This window comes from Scatophagus argus, chromosome 1 (genome assembly GCF_020382885.2).
Source record: "Scatophagus argus isolate fScaArg1 chromosome 1, fScaArg1.pri, whole genome shotgun sequence".
Taxonomy (NCBI): Eukaryota; Metazoa; Chordata; class Actinopteri; family Scatophagidae; genus Scatophagus; species Scatophagus argus.
Window position 1 is genome coordinate 6729034 of NC_058493.1, and position 18377 is coordinate 6747410.

General features: G+C 41.5%; 2 protein-coding genes across 3 annotated transcripts in view; both read left to right on the top strand.

The window, feature by feature from the left end:
• Nucleotides 1-390: 390 nt before the first annotated feature.
• lrrc28 (leucine rich repeat containing 28) lies at nucleotides 391-6321 on the top strand. Its single transcript, XM_046408319.1, has 10 exons — nucleotides 391-577; nucleotides 1104-1343; nucleotides 1489-1529; nucleotides 1777-1814; nucleotides 2165-2302; nucleotides 3605-3811; nucleotides 3904-4006; nucleotides 4105-4289; nucleotides 5043-5202; nucleotides 5396-6321. The coding sequence occupies exons 2-10, from the start codon at nucleotides 1176-1178 to the stop codon at nucleotides 5463-5465; spliced, it is 1110 nt and encodes a 369-aa protein (XP_046264275.1). The 5' UTR covers nucleotides 391-577; nucleotides 1104-1175; the 3' UTR covers nucleotides 5466-6321.
• Nucleotides 6322-11626: 5305 nt separating this feature from the next.
• Nucleotides 11627-18377, top strand: part of LOC124069333 (synaptosomal-associated protein 25-A-like) — a 34651-nt gene continuing 27900 nt past the window's right edge. For both annotated transcript variants that reach the window (XM_046408540.1, XM_046408452.1), the window contains exon 1: nucleotides 11627-11758. The gene's annotated coding sequence lies outside the window, so the exon portion shown is untranslated. The remainder of the gene's footprint in view (nucleotides 11759-18377) is intronic.

An 18377-nucleotide genomic window follows, 5' to 3' on the forward strand; every position in this document is an offset into this window, starting at 1 on the left:
GTAGTAAAGTTCAATTACCTCGAGGATTTCATCTACTTATTTAAATAAACTCTACATGATGATATGTGTCACTTGCAGTCTAATGGTCTTCCAACAGGTGGCAGTAGTGATATACTAGCAGTGTCCTGTCTGCAGCGAATGTAGATGAAGAAAACGATGCTGACGTGCGTTAGCCAGGCGTTGTGGTTGGCGTTACCTATGTGCGATGCCTTTGAACTGAGAGAGGAAACTGACGTCTTACGTTGTTTACGGTAGGAGATTCACAGTGATTTCACAGGATTGCTCCGCCCTACTTTGCCTCTGATTGGCTTACCTCGATCTCACTCCAATTCCCTAAACCTGCTACTCTGAAATAACCAATCCAACGAAGACAATGAGTATCAGCCAATCAGAGACAGAGTAGGGCGGGTTATGACCTCGCCATCAACGGGAAATAAATTAGTTAACGGTAGATAGCTGCCTGCTCAACAATATTAAATGTTAGCTTATGTGCTTCCACGAAGATACATTTTGTCTTAGGCGGATCATGACCATATGTGTGACTTAAAGCAGAATAAAATGGTCCTGCACAGTTAAGGTAAATAACTGCCTCCTTTACCTATTTAGATCGGTAGCAACGTGCTAATACCAACAACTTAGCTCGTACGCTAAAGATGACCCGGGTGGATCACAGTTACAGGTCACAGTTCCACCCAGCTGGTCAACTGTAGTTAAATGAGAATGCACTAACACAAAGTAGTACAGTGTCTCTTTGCACCATGTCGCGTCTCTAACGCAGCAACTTCCCTTTGCTGTTAGTGTCAACAGTACCGGATACGCTCGTGTTATCGGCAGTAATTTAGCCTCTAGTGGCCCGTTAAAACAGACATTGCCCCCTACAGAAACATACTATGTCGGAAACTCTAAATGAACTGATGTGCTCCAGCTGTATGTGTGCCTGTGTATCATTAACCTGAGTTATATAGGGTGCAGGGGCATTAAACTTAGTTGGTGCGACAATGTTTGGTTTTAATAATCCTGCTGCCTGCTGGCTGGTCTGTTGTCAGCTGCAAAGTTCAAAGGAATTACTGTCTCCTGTTGCCTTACTTCATATATTCTTTCAGGAAGCAGTAATGCCATAGAGGAAGGCGGCACTGCCAAGTCTCCTCCACCGGGGAGGAGAACTTTCCTCGAAAATGGCAACTGAACTGCATGAGACCATTTTCATCGCCAAACAGGAGCGCCACAAAAATCTGTTTCTAAACTACAGAAACCTGAACAATTTCCCTGTAGAGCTGCTGAAGGATGAAGGCCTGCAGTTTCTGGAGAGATTGTACATGAAGAGGAACTCACTCACTACGCTGGTATAATTGTTGATTTTTCCTGTGAGACACCACTGACACGGTTAAATGTTACTCTTTGTAAAACATCACTTAAGATCCCTTTCCAAATGTTAAAAGGTCTGTTAGAGCAAAAAAAGAGACATTATTTTCTCTTCTCTCCCCGCAGCCTGATAATCTTGCTCAGAAGCTCCCAAATCTGATTGAATTGTGAGTATTCATGTAGCTGTGATATTTCTAGAAACAATTGTGTCACTATTTGGTGGTATAATCGAAAAGGCAGCTAACGGCCCACCAGATTATTTAGATAATGTAAAAATGTAATTTGCACTGAATGAATGAGTGAGAAAATGAAAAGCCTCACACCTTTTCAGAACAATAATCAAGGAGATATCAAATAGTATGATTCACCCAAATTGTAACATTTGTTGTTTTTTTTTTTTTTTCTCTATTTAAGGTATTTGCACTCAAACAACATAGTCATTATTCCTGAAGGTAAGTCCTATGATAATATGTCAGTGACTGCGGTTGTTTTGGACCTAACTTTCACCTTACACCTTACAACAGTAAGAAACTGATGATTCAGGTGAGACTGAAAAAGGGAACTGTTAAGGTTTAAGAAAAAGACAGAGTGAAGCTGAACAAGCAAACAGCTGCAGAAATCATACATAGCACATACTCATTTATTAATTCTAAGATAACATGATGTAAAATGGTACATTAGTGAGACCTTAAGTGGAATGTAAAGCAGAAAAAAATTTAAAAAAACAGGAAGCCAGCCCGAAGCCTTGATCTGTGCCCTACACCAGCGATATTACTGAGGGCAACTGTGGTCTGATCCTCAGCTATTGGAAACCTGGCCAGACTGCAGTCCTTGGACCTGAGCAATAATGCCCTGCAGTTCCTCTGTCCGGAGGTCGGCCGACTGAGGTCTCTACGGCACCTCAGACTGTCCAACAACCAGCTGAAATGCCTTCCTCCAGGTGAAACACAGCAGTCGTCTGTCTTGTTATTTGAAACAGCGCCCTCTGTTTTTTTTGTTCAACTCTTCATTTCCTACTTTTTTATATTCTTCCCATTGCTCCCGGGACCTGAGTCCTAATTTCATACCATTAGCATGTAAATGTGAGCTGGTATGACAGTAAAAGTTCCTTGATCCTTGATTAAATTATAAAAAATATACATAGTGTTTTTATATATCCAGCTCACCTGTACAAGTGTCTACACTTTGAGTGCATGAGTGTGTACACTTAAGGAACATTTTAAACTTAATTACATTTCTCCCTGGGGTGTGTGAAGACTTTCTTAGCATGTTTGCCACAAGCTGTCAATTTGCAGTTGAACAAATAGCGACTTGAGTTGTAAGCATTTTCTTTACCAGCAGAGGGCAACAGAGAGTATTGTAAAACAGCACTGCAGTGGGTAAAAACATGGTGTCATACCACAACCAAAGCTTTGTTAATTGTCACATTATTCTGGATAAACTGTTATTCATCTTCACACTTTAAAATTATGTTGTATGTCTTCTAGCATGTTAGTAAGTCATGGCATGTCCTTATACTTGAGCCAACAAAGTGCAGCTAATAGTATAATGACAGCAATCAATCTGAAACGTTTTGCGGCACAGAGTTAAAGTTCATTAGTTAGCTAGCATGGTCTGTGGTGTGTCTTCAGGTCTCCACCTCAAACCTTGGGCTGTGTCCCCAAAATACCATGGTTACAGGCCTGCTGGCTAGAATTTATTCACTCTGAGGAAGGTGGTTTCTGTGTCAGCTGCAGATTATGCCCAAGACATTTTACAGTGGAATGTTGCAGCAGCTACACGTAGCATATGATGGGCTTCATCCTTCCCTCCCCCTGACAGCTATATACGACTGTCCTGTCAGTGTACACTGCTGCCCACTTTTCATCTTTCAAATCAAATTCCACCAAGCATTATGTCCTGTTTCACTCAGGCGTTTGTAACAGTATGGAAGCTACACACTCTCGAAATGTCTCTTTAAAGCCCAGTTAAGATATTTGCAGTAATTTTGTTAAAAGTACAGCGTCATAACAATGGTCGCTGGTATAATCGCCTCAATAGTCTGTCTAACTGTATTCCTTATGGACTATCCTCAAGAGACCCACCGACTCTATGCAAAATACTTTGGGAAAGAAAAATGCAATGTTGAGAAACTCACAGGTTCCTGCCTAAATACCTAAATGTCTATTTGTTTTTGAAATGGTAAAGATCTGATCTGGAAAGACTTGTTTCAGTCTCTCTCGTGTCTGTCTGACGCTTTCAGAGATCGGTGATCTGCAGGAACTGGAGACTTTGGACATATCGATGAACCAGCTGATGTCTCTACCTGATCGGCTGCACCGCTGTATTTCTCTGCAGAATCTGACCGCAGACCACAACATGTTGAGTCACGTCCCACGGCAGCTCTGCTGGCTCCACCGCCTCAACCAGCTCTCTATGGCTGCCAACCGGCTGACCTTCCTCCCGCTTGGTCAGCATAGCTCCTTATCTACATGATGCCATAGATATGGATATGGATATTATGAACGAGGCATTGTTAATATCTGTGTGTGTGCGTTTCAGATCTGGGCAAATCACGGGAGCTGCAATTTGTGTTTGTGGACAACAATGTGGACCTAAAAGGCCTTCCCTCCTACTTGTATAACAAGGTCATCGGCTGCAGCGGGTAATTGGGGAGTCGGAGTTGCATAATGTTGCATTTGAGATTAAAACAATGATTTGAAGCGCTGTAGCTCTGCGTGTGTGTGTGTTGCTCTTGTACAGGTGCGGTGTGTCAGCCCAGGTGTTGGAGGGCGAGCTTGGGGAGGTTCTGGGTGAGGCCCTGGGTGAGGCCCTGGTTGGTCTTCCAGCTGAAGTGAAGGTGGTGGGCTCAGAGACAGATAGTGTGGTTCCACTGGAGGAACTCGCCATGAGAACCCTTCACCGCTTCTACCACCACCGCCCAACAGGTGAGGAGTTAAATACGTGTGTGTGCGTGTACACCCCATGAGGCTGCATGTTTTACGTTTTACTGTCCTCCTCACAGCATCATACCCTGTGTTTCTGCACGTTTCTGCAACGTTTTGGATGCTCAGTTTTTGTTAACTTGTGCAGATTTTGTTGATTTTGAAATTTTTCCCTGATTCTTGTCCTTCAACAATGGGTAAGAGGACTGACCAGATTCTCAATGGCTGTTTCTGTTTCTTGATTTCCTGCCCGACTTGATCTGCTCGAGACTAGCTGGGCATTTTAAGCGGAGAAAGGGAGGGCTGCTTCTGGGACGCTACTGAAACGTGTTGTGTAATATCGCAAGTGTTGTCCAGAAAGGCTGCAATCAGTTCCAATAGCTGCGTCATATCTGGAACACCATGAAGCCATGCCTGGTGGAATCAAGCCATGACTGCACATAACTTACACCATATGGACAAAAGTACTGGAACACCTGACCATTACACCAACAGTGACTTTAATGACATCACATTCTAAACACACAGACAGCTTTGCAGCCATAACAGCTTGCACTCTTCTGGGAAGGCTGAAAAACAGCCCCATGAAGAGGGGTGTCTGGATACTTTTGTTTGTATAGAGTGTATTTTATTTTTTTGTTTGTTTATACTGAGCAGCTCCCTGCATTTGACAGTTGGAAGCAATGATTGCTTGTGCTGAAATCTTGGAAGACTGAAGACCTTGTTTGAAGGTTTCCTGTACGGTTCTGTTTTTAGACCTCAACTTGCTGCCTCCCATCAGCCTCCCGAAGACCCTGCTGGACCTGCTGCGGTTCCCCCTGGGACACTGTCACCGCTGTGGTCAAGCAATGTTCACCATCGTCTTCCCCAAACTCTTCCCCCTCCGTGACACTGCACTGGCCGGAGTACACCGCAGGTGAGACCAAACACACCACCTTTCCCCTCCAGGACTCGTACAGAACTACTACAGACTGGTAACATCTACATGGAAATTCAGCTTTTTTTCACTGCAGTGTTGAAGGATAGATACAAATCTTGTTTCATATGTAAACGAATTGAATCAATCAACTAAACATGCTCTTCTTTCTCGTTACCTCTTTCCTGTGAAGGACAACTGTGAGTTTCGTGGCCTACTGCTGCTCCAGTCACTGCCTCCGGACCTTTGACCTCCAGGGATGATGACATTTTCTTCATCCCCATACACGAGATGGAGCTGTTGAGTGGTTTCCAGGAGGTGACAGACGTGACCACTTTGTGTGGATCTCAAAGGCCTTAGAGTGCATCAGTGCAGGAGCCCTGTGCTTGATTGACAACACTAAGAACCATAGCAGCAGCCTGTAGATGTATGGTGGGTGAGATGATGGACACACAGCTTGTTCGGCAGCATTTCAGCGCTCTTCAAAGACCCAAGCCTACATGATGTTCCTGAGTCCTATCAGCTGGGAGGATTGTATTCTGGTGTGTGTGTGGTGGAGATCAAAAATAATAACTGCTGTGTGTGGCCAGTACACCTATGTGCTCATTCAGCTAGCTCTGTCTGGAAACTAACAATGTAAGGCATGAAGTAACTTGTTACAGATGGGCACTTCTCAAAAACAGGCACTATTTGATTTTTATGAAATTTTTCCACACAGTGTACTGCAACAGGCACATCCCATTAACCGCGGCGTCATATGAAACTTCAACAGTAGCCATGTGTCTTTTTAAACAAAGACACTCGAGTCTAATGCAAGTTGATGTAAGGACTATAAACGAATGTTTTTGTCATTACATTAAGTTAAATGCACTCTGTCGAATTTTCAGGAATCCAGAATGATTTATTGTGACAGACTATTTCAGCAACCCTGTAGAGGTTTAACTTCTGCCGACTCGGTAAGTTTGAAGTCAAAGTTTTCTGTCATTATCTGTGTGAAACAGGGTTTGTACACCTCAGAGCCACTGTGTGATTCTCTTGTTGACACGTGTGTTAATTTCGTTACTGCGTTGTGCAATTCTAATTTATCGTTTTTGGCAGTAAATGTTGACTGATGTTTCACTTGTGGTGCATTTGTATCTTTTTTTCCCCCCACACACACAGTTTGTCAGAGGATGTGTGGAATGTGGATGTGAAGTGACACTTTGCATGTTAAATACACACTTTTTAAAGTTAATGTAGGTCCCAACAACTTAACATCCCCGATGCTGTCCAGGCCCTCTCTGTCAGTTTCACAGTAAATAATCTGTGATTGGAGTCAGTACAGTCTTAGCTAACATTGCAGGCTGCATTCACACAGTAGTTGCGACACAATTCACATTTATTTTCTCAAATCTGATCTTTGTATCCTGACTCTGCACATTCATCTGTGTGTGTGACCCCACATTTAGAGCAAGCGTGCTGCTGAATAACAGAAAATTTCATTGGCACAAAGGTTCATCATCAGAAGTACTAAAAATTGTGGTGCATTGTTTCCCGTGGTAACAGCAGCGTGATGACAGTCTGTCAGTTTTTCAGGCTGAGGGCACGAAGGCATAAAAGCTCCCATAAATAGTTTATCTATTCCAACCTCCTGTCTCCCAGTTGCCCCTGGTGTAGTCCTTGTTTGGCTTTGTGCACCACTGCTGGCATTTGATAAATAAAGATGTGATGGTGAACTCTGAAGAGAACACATGAATTCTGATGTGATCGTGTGATCACACAGCTGTCACACCAGCAGGAATCAGACACGTATCTGATTTGGCACCACATGTTGTGAGGGGCCCAAATCAGAATTGAAAAGATCAGATTCCATGTGATTTGTGCTGTTCATATTGTTAGGAAAAACAGATCTGATCACATTTGAGCAAAAGGAAAAAAAAATGTAGAATTGGGCCACTTTTGTCTGCAGGGTTAGTGTGGCCTAAGTGTCTCTGATGTAATTCTGCCAGTCAGTGACATGTAGTTGTTAGTGTCAGTAGGGCAGGACAGTCAAGCTCTTTGGCTTCCTTGCTTGTGGGATATGGATCTGACAAACATCCTGGCTACAGGACAGTGTTGTGCCAAATAGCCTCGAGCCAGGTTTGCCAGGGGAGCTCGGCTTAACTAACCGGCCACCTTCCTTATTACATGCACTAAAAATATCTCTGTTTAGTCTTACCCACATTCCCTTCCTGCATCATATTTTATTAATCATCTTCACCAGTTCTTATAGATACAGGATGAGTCACCCAAATGTACAGCAAGGGTACATCTGTTGTCTGAGCCCTGTTGGCATGTCAGTCTGGAAAAGAACATCAGCTCAACCTCACATACACAACGAATGCAAAATCCAAAGAGAGAGATGTAGACCTGCAGAGATAAGCAATACGTCGTGCAGTTTGTTAAACTTGTTTCAATCCATCTCTTTCAAGGTAATCCAACTAAGAGCATTCTTGTTGATGACTGAAGGTGTCCTGAAGAAGAACCACTTCAAGACTAAACACTGTGTATGCATGTGTCTATGTACAGTAAGTGATAATAGAGGGCTGTGGAGCAGAAAGCACAGCAGTTCCATTACCAGAATCGATGGTGTGTTCACTTGAGTGTGAGACTATGATCCTCTCTGGCTGGTACTTCTGCCCTCCCTCTGGGACTATCACATCTCTGCTGACTGCACATAGGAAGTAACACACATGCATGCTGCATGTTCATATGAAAACACAAGCACATTGTATACACACACATGCATAAAAACACTAAGCTCTGCACCCAACATGAGGACAGGATTACAGAAGCACCAGTGCTAAGAGAACACTATATGATCAAGCTGCTCAGCGGAGAGCAACATAAGCCCACTGTAGAAGGGATGTCAGCACTACCTGATTATGTGCAAGTGAAATGGTTGGCTTTCCCTTCATTTCAAAACTACATGAAGAAAATATAAAGATTTTTTTAAGACTTGGAATGAATGAGGTACGGTACATTTTTGTCTAGTGAAGTTTGTTTTTCTCGTCAACTGTTCTTGTACAGCCTGTCAGATGAACTCTCCCTTCATCAACACCACCTGTCATCTTCCAAATGCATTCACTTGAATCAGTGTTAAACGGGATGCTATTTCAGCCATCTGTATCAATTTCTTTCAGCTCAACCATTTGGCAACTTTTCCAACTTTTGCTACCAATTTCAACCACATTTGGGTAACTATCTCAAATGTTTGCCAAAGCCTGTAGTTATTTCACAACGTACCCATCTTTTAGCAAATAATCCACCAGGCAACACAGTCGGAAGCCACAGATTTGAGACATGTTTATATCTGATAAGACATGCAGTGTGGTGGTCTGCATCTGGTGAGTGTGATGCGTTCAGGCAAGGCCTAATGATTGAGGTTTATATCAAACAGCCTAGTTGAACCTTATCAGAGCTCCTCTGTGCTCACAATTTACAGTTCAACTCTCATTGACCTCTGCCACAGTAATAACTTTCTGCAAACTGCAACACATAAAAGAATCTCAAATGAGTGTCTTTTTAATGGATGTACTGTGTTGTGCATAAATTTACACTCAAAGTAATTTTAACGAGGAGAGAACCCAGTCCTGCTTCAATCAATAGCAACGCAGTGAGATTCATTGTGCTCAGACTGATTGTTAATGGATCATCAATTTGGGATGGAGCTTTTTAATGATTATTTCTTTGGTAAATGGCCCAAACCACACATGGAAAAGGCCAATCCATCTCCTATAAAAATCCAATCAACTGCTGGACATTTGTAAATAAAAATGTCTGTCAGATGTCATCTTTCCAAGGAACAGATGATGAATAACATCGAAGAGAAGAGGAAGAAATGAGCTGCCATCTCTGCCTACAGCAGCGTTCAGCGTCGACTGACAAGCGAAGGTGAGGTTAGAAACAAACAGACAGCATCGAGGAGGAGAACGAGGATATCATCTCCCCTAGATCTTTTATTTATCTTCCCTGCAAGTCTCTCTTAGTTTTACACAACCTCTCTGACATGATCTTTAAAATATTTAAGGCACTGCGTCCGTGACACAGTATCTGATAACTTTTTGTTTTTTCTTAGTGTGACACTGACTGTAAAGGACTGGATGTCGATACCAGCACCTTTAGCTGCACCTGTGAAGCATAAAGACATCATCTAAAGCCACAAATCACTTACGGTAATGTGGAATTAAGAGAGACCACAAAAAATTTACACTCACAGTAATGTTTTATTTTTACGCATGTTATAGTCCTAAAACAAGCCGCATGTCATTGTTCATTCAGTCATTTTGATAGTATTCAGGATTTACATTTCATGCTTTGTAGCTTTGCAAAATAAATAAATAAATAAATTAAAAGTATCATGTGTTTAATCATGTTTTATACACTGAGGAGGCTGAAAACGCTTTCTGTCAGGGAAATGTGCATGTGGACTACAGACACTGTGTAATTTGATTGCTAACTTGTCCCATTTTTCTTCTTTTCAGTCGTTAGTGGTGGGGTGTTTATGCAGAATCCATACTGAACTGCATTAAAATGAGTTGAAATAAAAGAAAACACAAAGATGGCAGTGCAAGTTCTTACCACACATCTTTTAAAATGCCAGCTGAGCGTCTCTCTGCTGCCATCTAAATGTATCTTGTCAAGTTTATTTTTACTGTTGACAAGCAGTCTGACCGCAGAACCTCACATGAATATTGGAAACTACCTTTTGTATCTGTAGATTTTCACCATCTTTTTGTTCCACCTCAGGCTGTAGTCGAAATACACAGTCTCACGTTTCCAGCACACTGGCATTGCTCTCTGGTGTGTTTATGCAGCATGAAGAGGTTGAACTGAACAATTTGCAGGCTGCTCTCTTTTTAAATCCCTGAAACCTGTTAAGGGTAAATATTCACTTAAACTATTTGACTCTGAAACTGTAAACCACAGAATCACAGAATTATAATTAAATATTTGTTATTCATTCATATTGAGTATTTGTAGCAGTATTGTATCGGACTAATGTCATGGTTTGCAGAAGCCTGACGGAAAAAAAACAAAACCTTGATCCACTCCCTCTGACGTCAGAGGGCGCGGCCATTTTGTGAGCGCCATCAAATTCAACACAGTGAGACAGGAAGTTAAGTGACTTAGCCATCACATTAAAAGCGACCATGTAAATCACACAAATATGAAGGGAAAAATGTTTAAAATAACCATAAAATGGTTAATAGTACAATAATAGTACCTGAAATTGAAAATTTAATTACATTTCCCCCCTTGGGGGAACTGGAGCCTATCCCAGCTGATTACGGGCGAGACGGGGGGGTACACCCTGGACTGGTCGACAGTCAAAGACAGACAATCACACACGCTCACACACTCACACCTAGGGGCAATGCAGAGTAGCCAGTTAACCTAATGTGCATGTTTTTGGGATTGTGGGAGGAAGCCGGAGTACCCGGAGAAAACCCACGCAGGCACAGGATTCGAACCTGGAACCCTTTTAGCTGTGAAGTGACAAAAGTTGAAATCACCCCTCTATAACCTATAGACAATGAATTTACTATAACAAGATGAAATCTTTAATGATTACAATTTAAAATGAAATATCTCATAAGTAGCTACATTAGGGCTGTAAAACCTGGGTTGTCATTGCGTTGTTGAGGAACCGTGATGAGTGAACACCCTGAATGTCTGACAGCTACTGGGGTGTTTTAGTTTCTTGTGATGTTCAGATGTGTTGGTTAGTTATTCTTAAATATTTCCAAGATTCATTTCTAGTCACTGAAACTGCTAACTGGTGAGTACTGCACATAAGAAAAGATAAGATAAGATAAGTCAGTCCCGCAGTGGGGAAATTCTCAGTGACACAGCATTAGAATAGCAAATGAAGATACAAAGAGGAGGATATTTAGACTATTTAAAAATATATATCTACAGAGTCAGTTAAAATAATGTATACATACATAATGCATGCCATCTGTTGGGAAAACATCATACAACAGTACACAGTGTTATCATAATTTGATCAAACTTTGAAAGAGGTATCTATATGTATAGAAGTACTTATACAAATTAAATATTTCTGCATGTTTTTCTGTTCCTGATGTGTGTATGCGTTATTTTGGCTGACTCTGTATATGTTACTTATATATTTACAGCGCTGCACAATTATTTGCATTATTAGCAGTAAGAAGTTATTACTATTGCACTTAGGAGGTGGGTGGTTATTACACAATAAGGTATAGAGGCATCATTTACCACAGTGTCTCATCTGCCATGCTGGTCTGAGCAAAAATCCGCCAAGGTTTTTCAAAAGAATTAAAGTAAATCGGAGCTGCGTTTATAGTTTTTATTTTGTAAAACCCCAACAGGAAGTGCCTGGTTTCTCCATGCGTCCCGCTTCACAGGTGGGGTGGGGGAGGGCGGTGTGTGCGTCCACCGGGGACAGTCCCGTTGAGTGGAGCGGTAGCACGGACGGACATTTTCATCCTGAATCCAAACAAATACAGCGAAATAAAAAGAAGAGAAAGAAGAACAGAAGAAACTTAACGAGGTAGGTTTGGCAAGTTTGTTTGTTTGTTTGTTTTAGTTTTGTTTAATGTTTTTGTTTCACTGAGTCGGTTCCACTGTTAAGAAAGGAAATCACATCAGCTAAAGTTTGAATTATTTATAAAATAGGTGGCTTTATATTTAGGCAGATTTAGCTTATTTATCACAGGGATTTACGTGTCCTACCTTATTAAAGTTTCCACCAGCAGCTGTAAGATGTCCCCTTATGTTTAAATGACAAACATAAACATAAACAAACATACTACACTGATTTTGTTTACCAAAGCCCATGAAGTCATATTTAGTGACGTAAATAGTCTAAATGTTCCTGTGGTGTTACTGTAGTGTCTCAGTACGATTTGTGTGCTGGAAGTGTTGAACTTTATGGCGTTTTCTGTATCAAACCAGTGTAGGGAGCTCCCGTCTTAAATACATTACGAGATTAAAGTAGTTGTTTGTTGTGAGGATTAAATCAGCGGGTAAAGCAGTCCGTGTTCAGTTGTTTCTCGGGTTTCTGAAGGCTCGTGGTGAGGCGGAGGGTTACGCTCGGCGGGTTTCAACCCCTGTGCACCTGAATGGTGTTCAGCACCGCGGACAGCTCCGGAGCAGTCGGGGCTTCACTCAGGCGCTCAGAAACGCAGGAAACTTTGTCAAAGCACTACACGAAAAAGCTCGAAATGTTAGTTTTCCTAAAACAAGTGGTGGATAAACTATTACACTAACCAACTCTCGATGCTGTGCGGAGGTTTATCTGGTTGTGCGATAAGGCTGAGGCAGGTCATGAAAATATGAGTTGGTCTGCTCTGGAAACAAGTGAGACGACGTCCTCTACGTTGGCGCATTTTAATAGGCTTCATGGATGAAGCTGGGGTGGACATTATTCTGCACCGCCTTTTTAGTATTTCCTGAAGGAGTAGTCATGGCCACAGTGGTGTTTTGGCATGATTAATGGTTACACATCTATCTATGTACTGTGTGTGTCTGTGTGTGTGCGTGGTATGGGGAGAGGTGTGTACTCTGTGGTGGAGAGCACTCAGCAGGAAGGTCAAAGTGCTGTTGTTATTTGACAAAACAAGACTTTGGAAGCAGTTTGGATACGGTGACAATGAGCTACAGCTCTGACTCAGTATTTCTCCGTAAAAAGACAGATTAAGGCTCGCTTCACAAAATACTATTAGATTGCAAAACATGAAATAAGGCTTAATAATGTTGTGAAGTTAAGAAATGAGCTTTTTTTTCCCTTTTCTTTTTTCTCAACAAGATTTATAATAAGAAATGGTTGGGTTTATTGTTCAAGGCAGGACTTTGTTGTGGAACTGAAATTAAATAACAGCAGTGTAATTGTCTAAATGAAGTGCACCCCCTCTTCAGGGAAAAGGAGCATTACACAGAGTCTTAGCCCTTCTTGCCTCCCATCCTGACATTCACTCATAAGCAGATCAACGCGTGTGTGTTGTCTTTGTCTAGCAGCCTGGTGTTATTTGTAATCAGGAGTAAACAGATATGTCAATTAGGGCAGGAAATGACCAGAAAGCACTTAGCCAACTAAAACACGTCCAACCTTATTGGAGACAGTGTAACAGAAGTAAACTTAACAGTAAGTGTCTTCAGTTATTCAACTGCTTTTAGTTTATCCAGGCTGTGTTCTCTGTATAACGAAACAGCTGAAATGTTACGGTGAACATGAACACAGGATTCACAGATAATCGGTTTCCTGGTGAGAAACTGGTGAAATGAAAGGTGAGAAATTACCACCAGCCTCCGGCCCAGTCCTGCTACATCTGTTAAAAACACACACACGCACACGCACAGTAACACACACTTCACCCTTTCAAACAGTCATACACATTCATTTATTCACCATGATCTTTTCACACCACTCTCCTTGATGAATTTCAATGTTGTCTCCTAAAAAAAAAAAATTAGATGGTAGAAAAACACTAACACCCACAATGCACTGTGATCTCAGTCTTCTTTTTCACTGCATGTTCTTCATGTTCTTGCCGTATTCACCTTCAACAAAAAGATAATCAGGGAGGTCACTTCTGTAGTCCATTCTTGGAAACTATTGCTTTTTTTTTTTTTTTTTTCTACCCCGTGGGATGCTTGTATACAGATTTATTTTGGATAAAACTTGTTAATTTTTGGGTGGCACATCGTTTATCAAAATGAACTGCTAAATGTCATCTTTAGTTAATTCCATCTCTTCTGGAAGGGGCTGACGTTTTTAGAAGGCCTTCAGGATGTTTTAGGCCCTCCCACACACTGTGTGTGTAGAGTTCAATCATTTGTGCTTCTGGCAGAGGCATGGACTGAAGTCACATGACTTTAAGACTCGACTTCACAAAAACGCTGCAAATGACTCGTGACACAAAAGACTTGTGCCTGTGCACTTTAGCCATTTGACTTGATATCCTCCTTGAGCATGAAGATTTAAAATTATGTTAGAAAAAGTGTGAATCAAAACAAGACTTTGCCTAATCTCTGGATATGTAACTTTGAGGTATGCTGTGGGATTTTTGACCACTTGTACTGTCATTCATGGAACAGTGTTTTCACAAGTGGGTCTTCTTTGGCAGTCATGGAAAACACCAGGTTTTGGTGTTTCTCTGTAGCACCTTTAATACTCATTACAACATTTAGAGGGGTGCAGTTTCTCTGCTTGACCGCTCCGATGTTCCCTTCACGGAAACATAGACACACACACACACACACACACACACACACACACACACACATACACAAACGCCACTGTACTCTGATCCTGATACTTCATCGACAAAACGAATCATTTCAGATGTTTGGAACTGTGATACGTTCCCCTCTTATTGATCAGGATGACTTGGTGAATCTATAGTAATCTGATTCCTCTGGTACAGTAGCTGCACTCTGCAATAATGCTCATTGACACTCTCTTAACCTGGTGAGGTGAGAGTTTTTTTGTTGTTGTTGTTCAAGTCTGAATACAGCTTAAAAGTGATGATGAACTCCTGATTTTTTCTTTGCAACAACAAAATCATTCAAATTTCAAAAGAACAAACAGTTTGTCTCATGGAAAGGATATCTTTAAGGTCTCGTTTGAATGTATAACCGATAGCATGTGTATATGTACCTATATTTATAATAAGTATCTACTGTAATATATGTGCCTGTTGTCACTATATATGTCTGAGCATGTTAAAGAACAGCATGTACAGAGCAGCATGTTGACAGGTGTCCATTTGAATGTGTTCAAGTGGGCAGAGAGAGGAGAAGACATGGTAGAAAGGAGGGGGTGGTAGTATGTGTGTGTGTGTGTGTCAGTGAGTGTGTTTGTGTGCACACTTTTGGTTTTGTGTGTGTTAGTGCAAGCTAAAGTGAGAGAGAGGCTGTGAATGCCAAAGTGAAAGAAAAGGGGAAGCGTGTATGAGGGAGGCAAAGTGAAAGAGCAGGGGGGAGAGTGGTCCATGTGTTATGTAAGTGTTGCGAGGCATCTGTGTGTATGTGTGTGTGTATTCTGTAGGCCTACAGATTAATCCAGTGGGGTTTATCCTCAGTGAATGGGACAGTGGAGCTTTGCAGTGATTATCCCTGCAGGCCACAGATGATTGCTTTGAATTTCCTGTACGTCCCACACCACCATGTTTCCCTGCCTGCCTTAACATCATTCTGTCTGCCTAATTTCTGGTGAACGTGTTGACATTCAGTGAATTTTGACAAATGATAGAATTTGAGATGTTTGTAGGCAGCTGGAGATACTAGACGCAGCATTGTTTTACATATGTATGGGTTTTACTGGAGTTATCCCTCTGATAAAGTTCAAAACTGTTTCTAAGCCAGTTGAAATGTTGAGTTTAATGTCTGTTTTCTTTCCTTTCTGCCTGACCACTCCATCTCTGCACATGTCTGTCTTCCCATCCGTCCATTTCACTGGTTAAGCTGACTGTCTCAGTCCCAACCCGTCTGTTATAGCTCTCTGTCCGTCCATCCCTCATTGGATTATATAACGAGGAAATGTCAGAAATGCTGCTCCATCATCCCTGCTCAGCTGAGGCAACAAAGCAAAGGTGTTAAAAGCAGAGCCGGGCATCTTAAATGGTACATTTTAACACCCGGTGGCAGGTGGTCAAGTTGAGGCCTTGTACCTCTTTGCTCACAGCTGCGTGCATTTACGCTGTCATATGAGAAAGTTTCACGCAACAATTAGCCTGTAGGATCTGTTATTTTGAAAAGCAAAGGAACTGCAAAGTTGTGGCAGATTAGAGGCTTGCCTATCATCTAAGATGTTCATTTTAGTGACATTTCACAGTTAATAAGAATGTAAATGACACGCTCAGGCATTTGCGCTTCCGATTTCCTCAGTGATTTTCCACAGCAGATTTCTCTCTGTGCGTCCTTCCTGTCTCTCCATAGGGAATGTTTTAATTTGTTGAGGCCATATTGTCACGGCAGGCACTGCTGTGGGCAGAAAACCAGCTCTGTATGAGCTTTTCTACTTTGTAACATTCACAATCAACCACTGTGGTCAACGTGGATGGAAATCAGGAGGATCGGTTAAAAAGAGGTTCTCTTAACATCAGATATCTGTCCTGCAGTTCTGAGCATTTTGATTCTTGCAGGACCTTCACCTCAAATGTGGGTGGAAACTTAGTTTTAGCTTTTGGTGTCTTATTGGATACATTTTGTTCACTTTTGCTCACCTCATCTTTACATGGATATGTCTTCATGGCAACATGCTGATTCTGCCAACTCATTTTGGTCGATTACCAGTGCCAGTATAGATATATGCACACGTTGTTTTCCACCTACTTTCAGAAAGTATAAATTCTCTCCTGTGGAAAGAACATTTTATCATGATGCAGACATGCTTTTCAAAATGAACATTATGTGATCATTCATTCCTATTAAATCCACCTTAACATTCATGGAATGTTTATAGTAGTTTAGAGAAAAGAGTATTTGCATCATGCGATCTTCAGATTAGCCTGTTTGAAGTTATTTGAGACTGGTCTTCTAGTGGGCACATTGTGACTGACTGCATCTGAACTATTAAGAATTCAGATGAAATCATATAACCCTGTATTTATGTCAGTATAGATCAAACAGAGGGATCTCCCCCTCACAAAGTTTCACTTTTGTTTTGTGCAGTGTTTCTTGTTTCTCTCTTACTCTTTAATTTTCATTCAGATATTATATTTACTCACATCAGTATACACTAGCTAGCTCGCCTTTTACAGCTTGTTAGTATACGTCCCTGCATTTTTGTGTGTATGTTTGCATGGTATATTAGCAGTCAGGCATGAAGCAGTGGGGGTCTTGTCTGAATAGTTCAACCCTCAGGCTCCCATCATGCTGCTTGGCCTGGTCATGCCTTGGCACATGTACTGCTTATAGGTCAGCAGGGAGTGTGTTTGTGTGTGTGAGAGAGTAAGAGAGAGAGATAGATCTATGAAATTATGCTGAAGGCAACTAAAAGCAGAAAAAAATCAGACCAGTGCAGTGTAGGAGTCAGACAAGCATCAATGTCCAGGACTGAATAAGTGAAGCCAGTGTTGGAGTGCCAAAAAGTGCAGTTCCTCAAATCACCACTTCAGGCTGGCTCCAACAGTGACTCAGTCTCAGTAAGACCTCAGATTAAAATGCCCAATTTAACAGCAGAGATAAACATGTTTGCAGTCCAAAAACAGTTCTGGTCCCCATAGCTAATTTCCCAGTTCATGACAACCTTATAGGGGACATATCTGTGGAGGTTCTCAGTCATCCAGGTCATATTTACTCAGAAGAGTTAAAGCAAGGCGTCTGAACTTGTGAAGATAGACTTGAAGACGTTTCGCTGCTCATCCAAGCAGCTTCATCAGTTCTGTTTTAGTTAGTTTCCCTTAGTCACTCCCACTGAGGGGTATATATTTGTTCCCCACCAGTCAGTTTTTTCAGAACTGATGAAGCTGCTTGGATGAGCAGCGAAACGTCTTCAAGTCTATCTTCACAAGTCCAGACGCCTTGCTTTAACTCTTTTGAGTTAACCTTAAAGGGGTGAGTTTTTATACAACTCACTCCTTCAGGTTATATTAGTCACATAGTTTACAACTTTCAACACGTTAACAGTCTGAAGTGAGAATTTTTGTTATTTCACTAATTTCAGTTTGTCTAAATACAGTATATTTAGTGTAATATCCACAGCAGACAAATGTGTTGGTGATAAGGTGCTGATAGCCTGCTTCAGATTTTGAGGAGCATTGGGGGCTTGGACTGTGCTCTGCCTCTTTGCAGGTTTAGTTATCATTAGGACAACACCATCAGTTCAAGTGAGGTCTGATGGTCTACATGATATGACTGGTTCTATGTTTTATGTGAGAACCCACTGATTGACAGACATACAATAAAGGAAAACTGTTCACCTTACAAAATCGAATCTCCTCACCACTGCAGTACACTGTGCAGTTTTATTATCTAAGTATGCATATTTGGAACCACTAGGCTTCTTTTCTGCAATTTTTAACCAGGTCAGCCACAATTAACCCCAGATGGCCACAGTCATATTGTTGGGTATATGCAATTATTTAAATAATCTATGAAAATGAATGATGGAATCTGTCACAGAGTCTAACAGCTGTGATAATAATAGAGAGCTGAATGGGACAGAG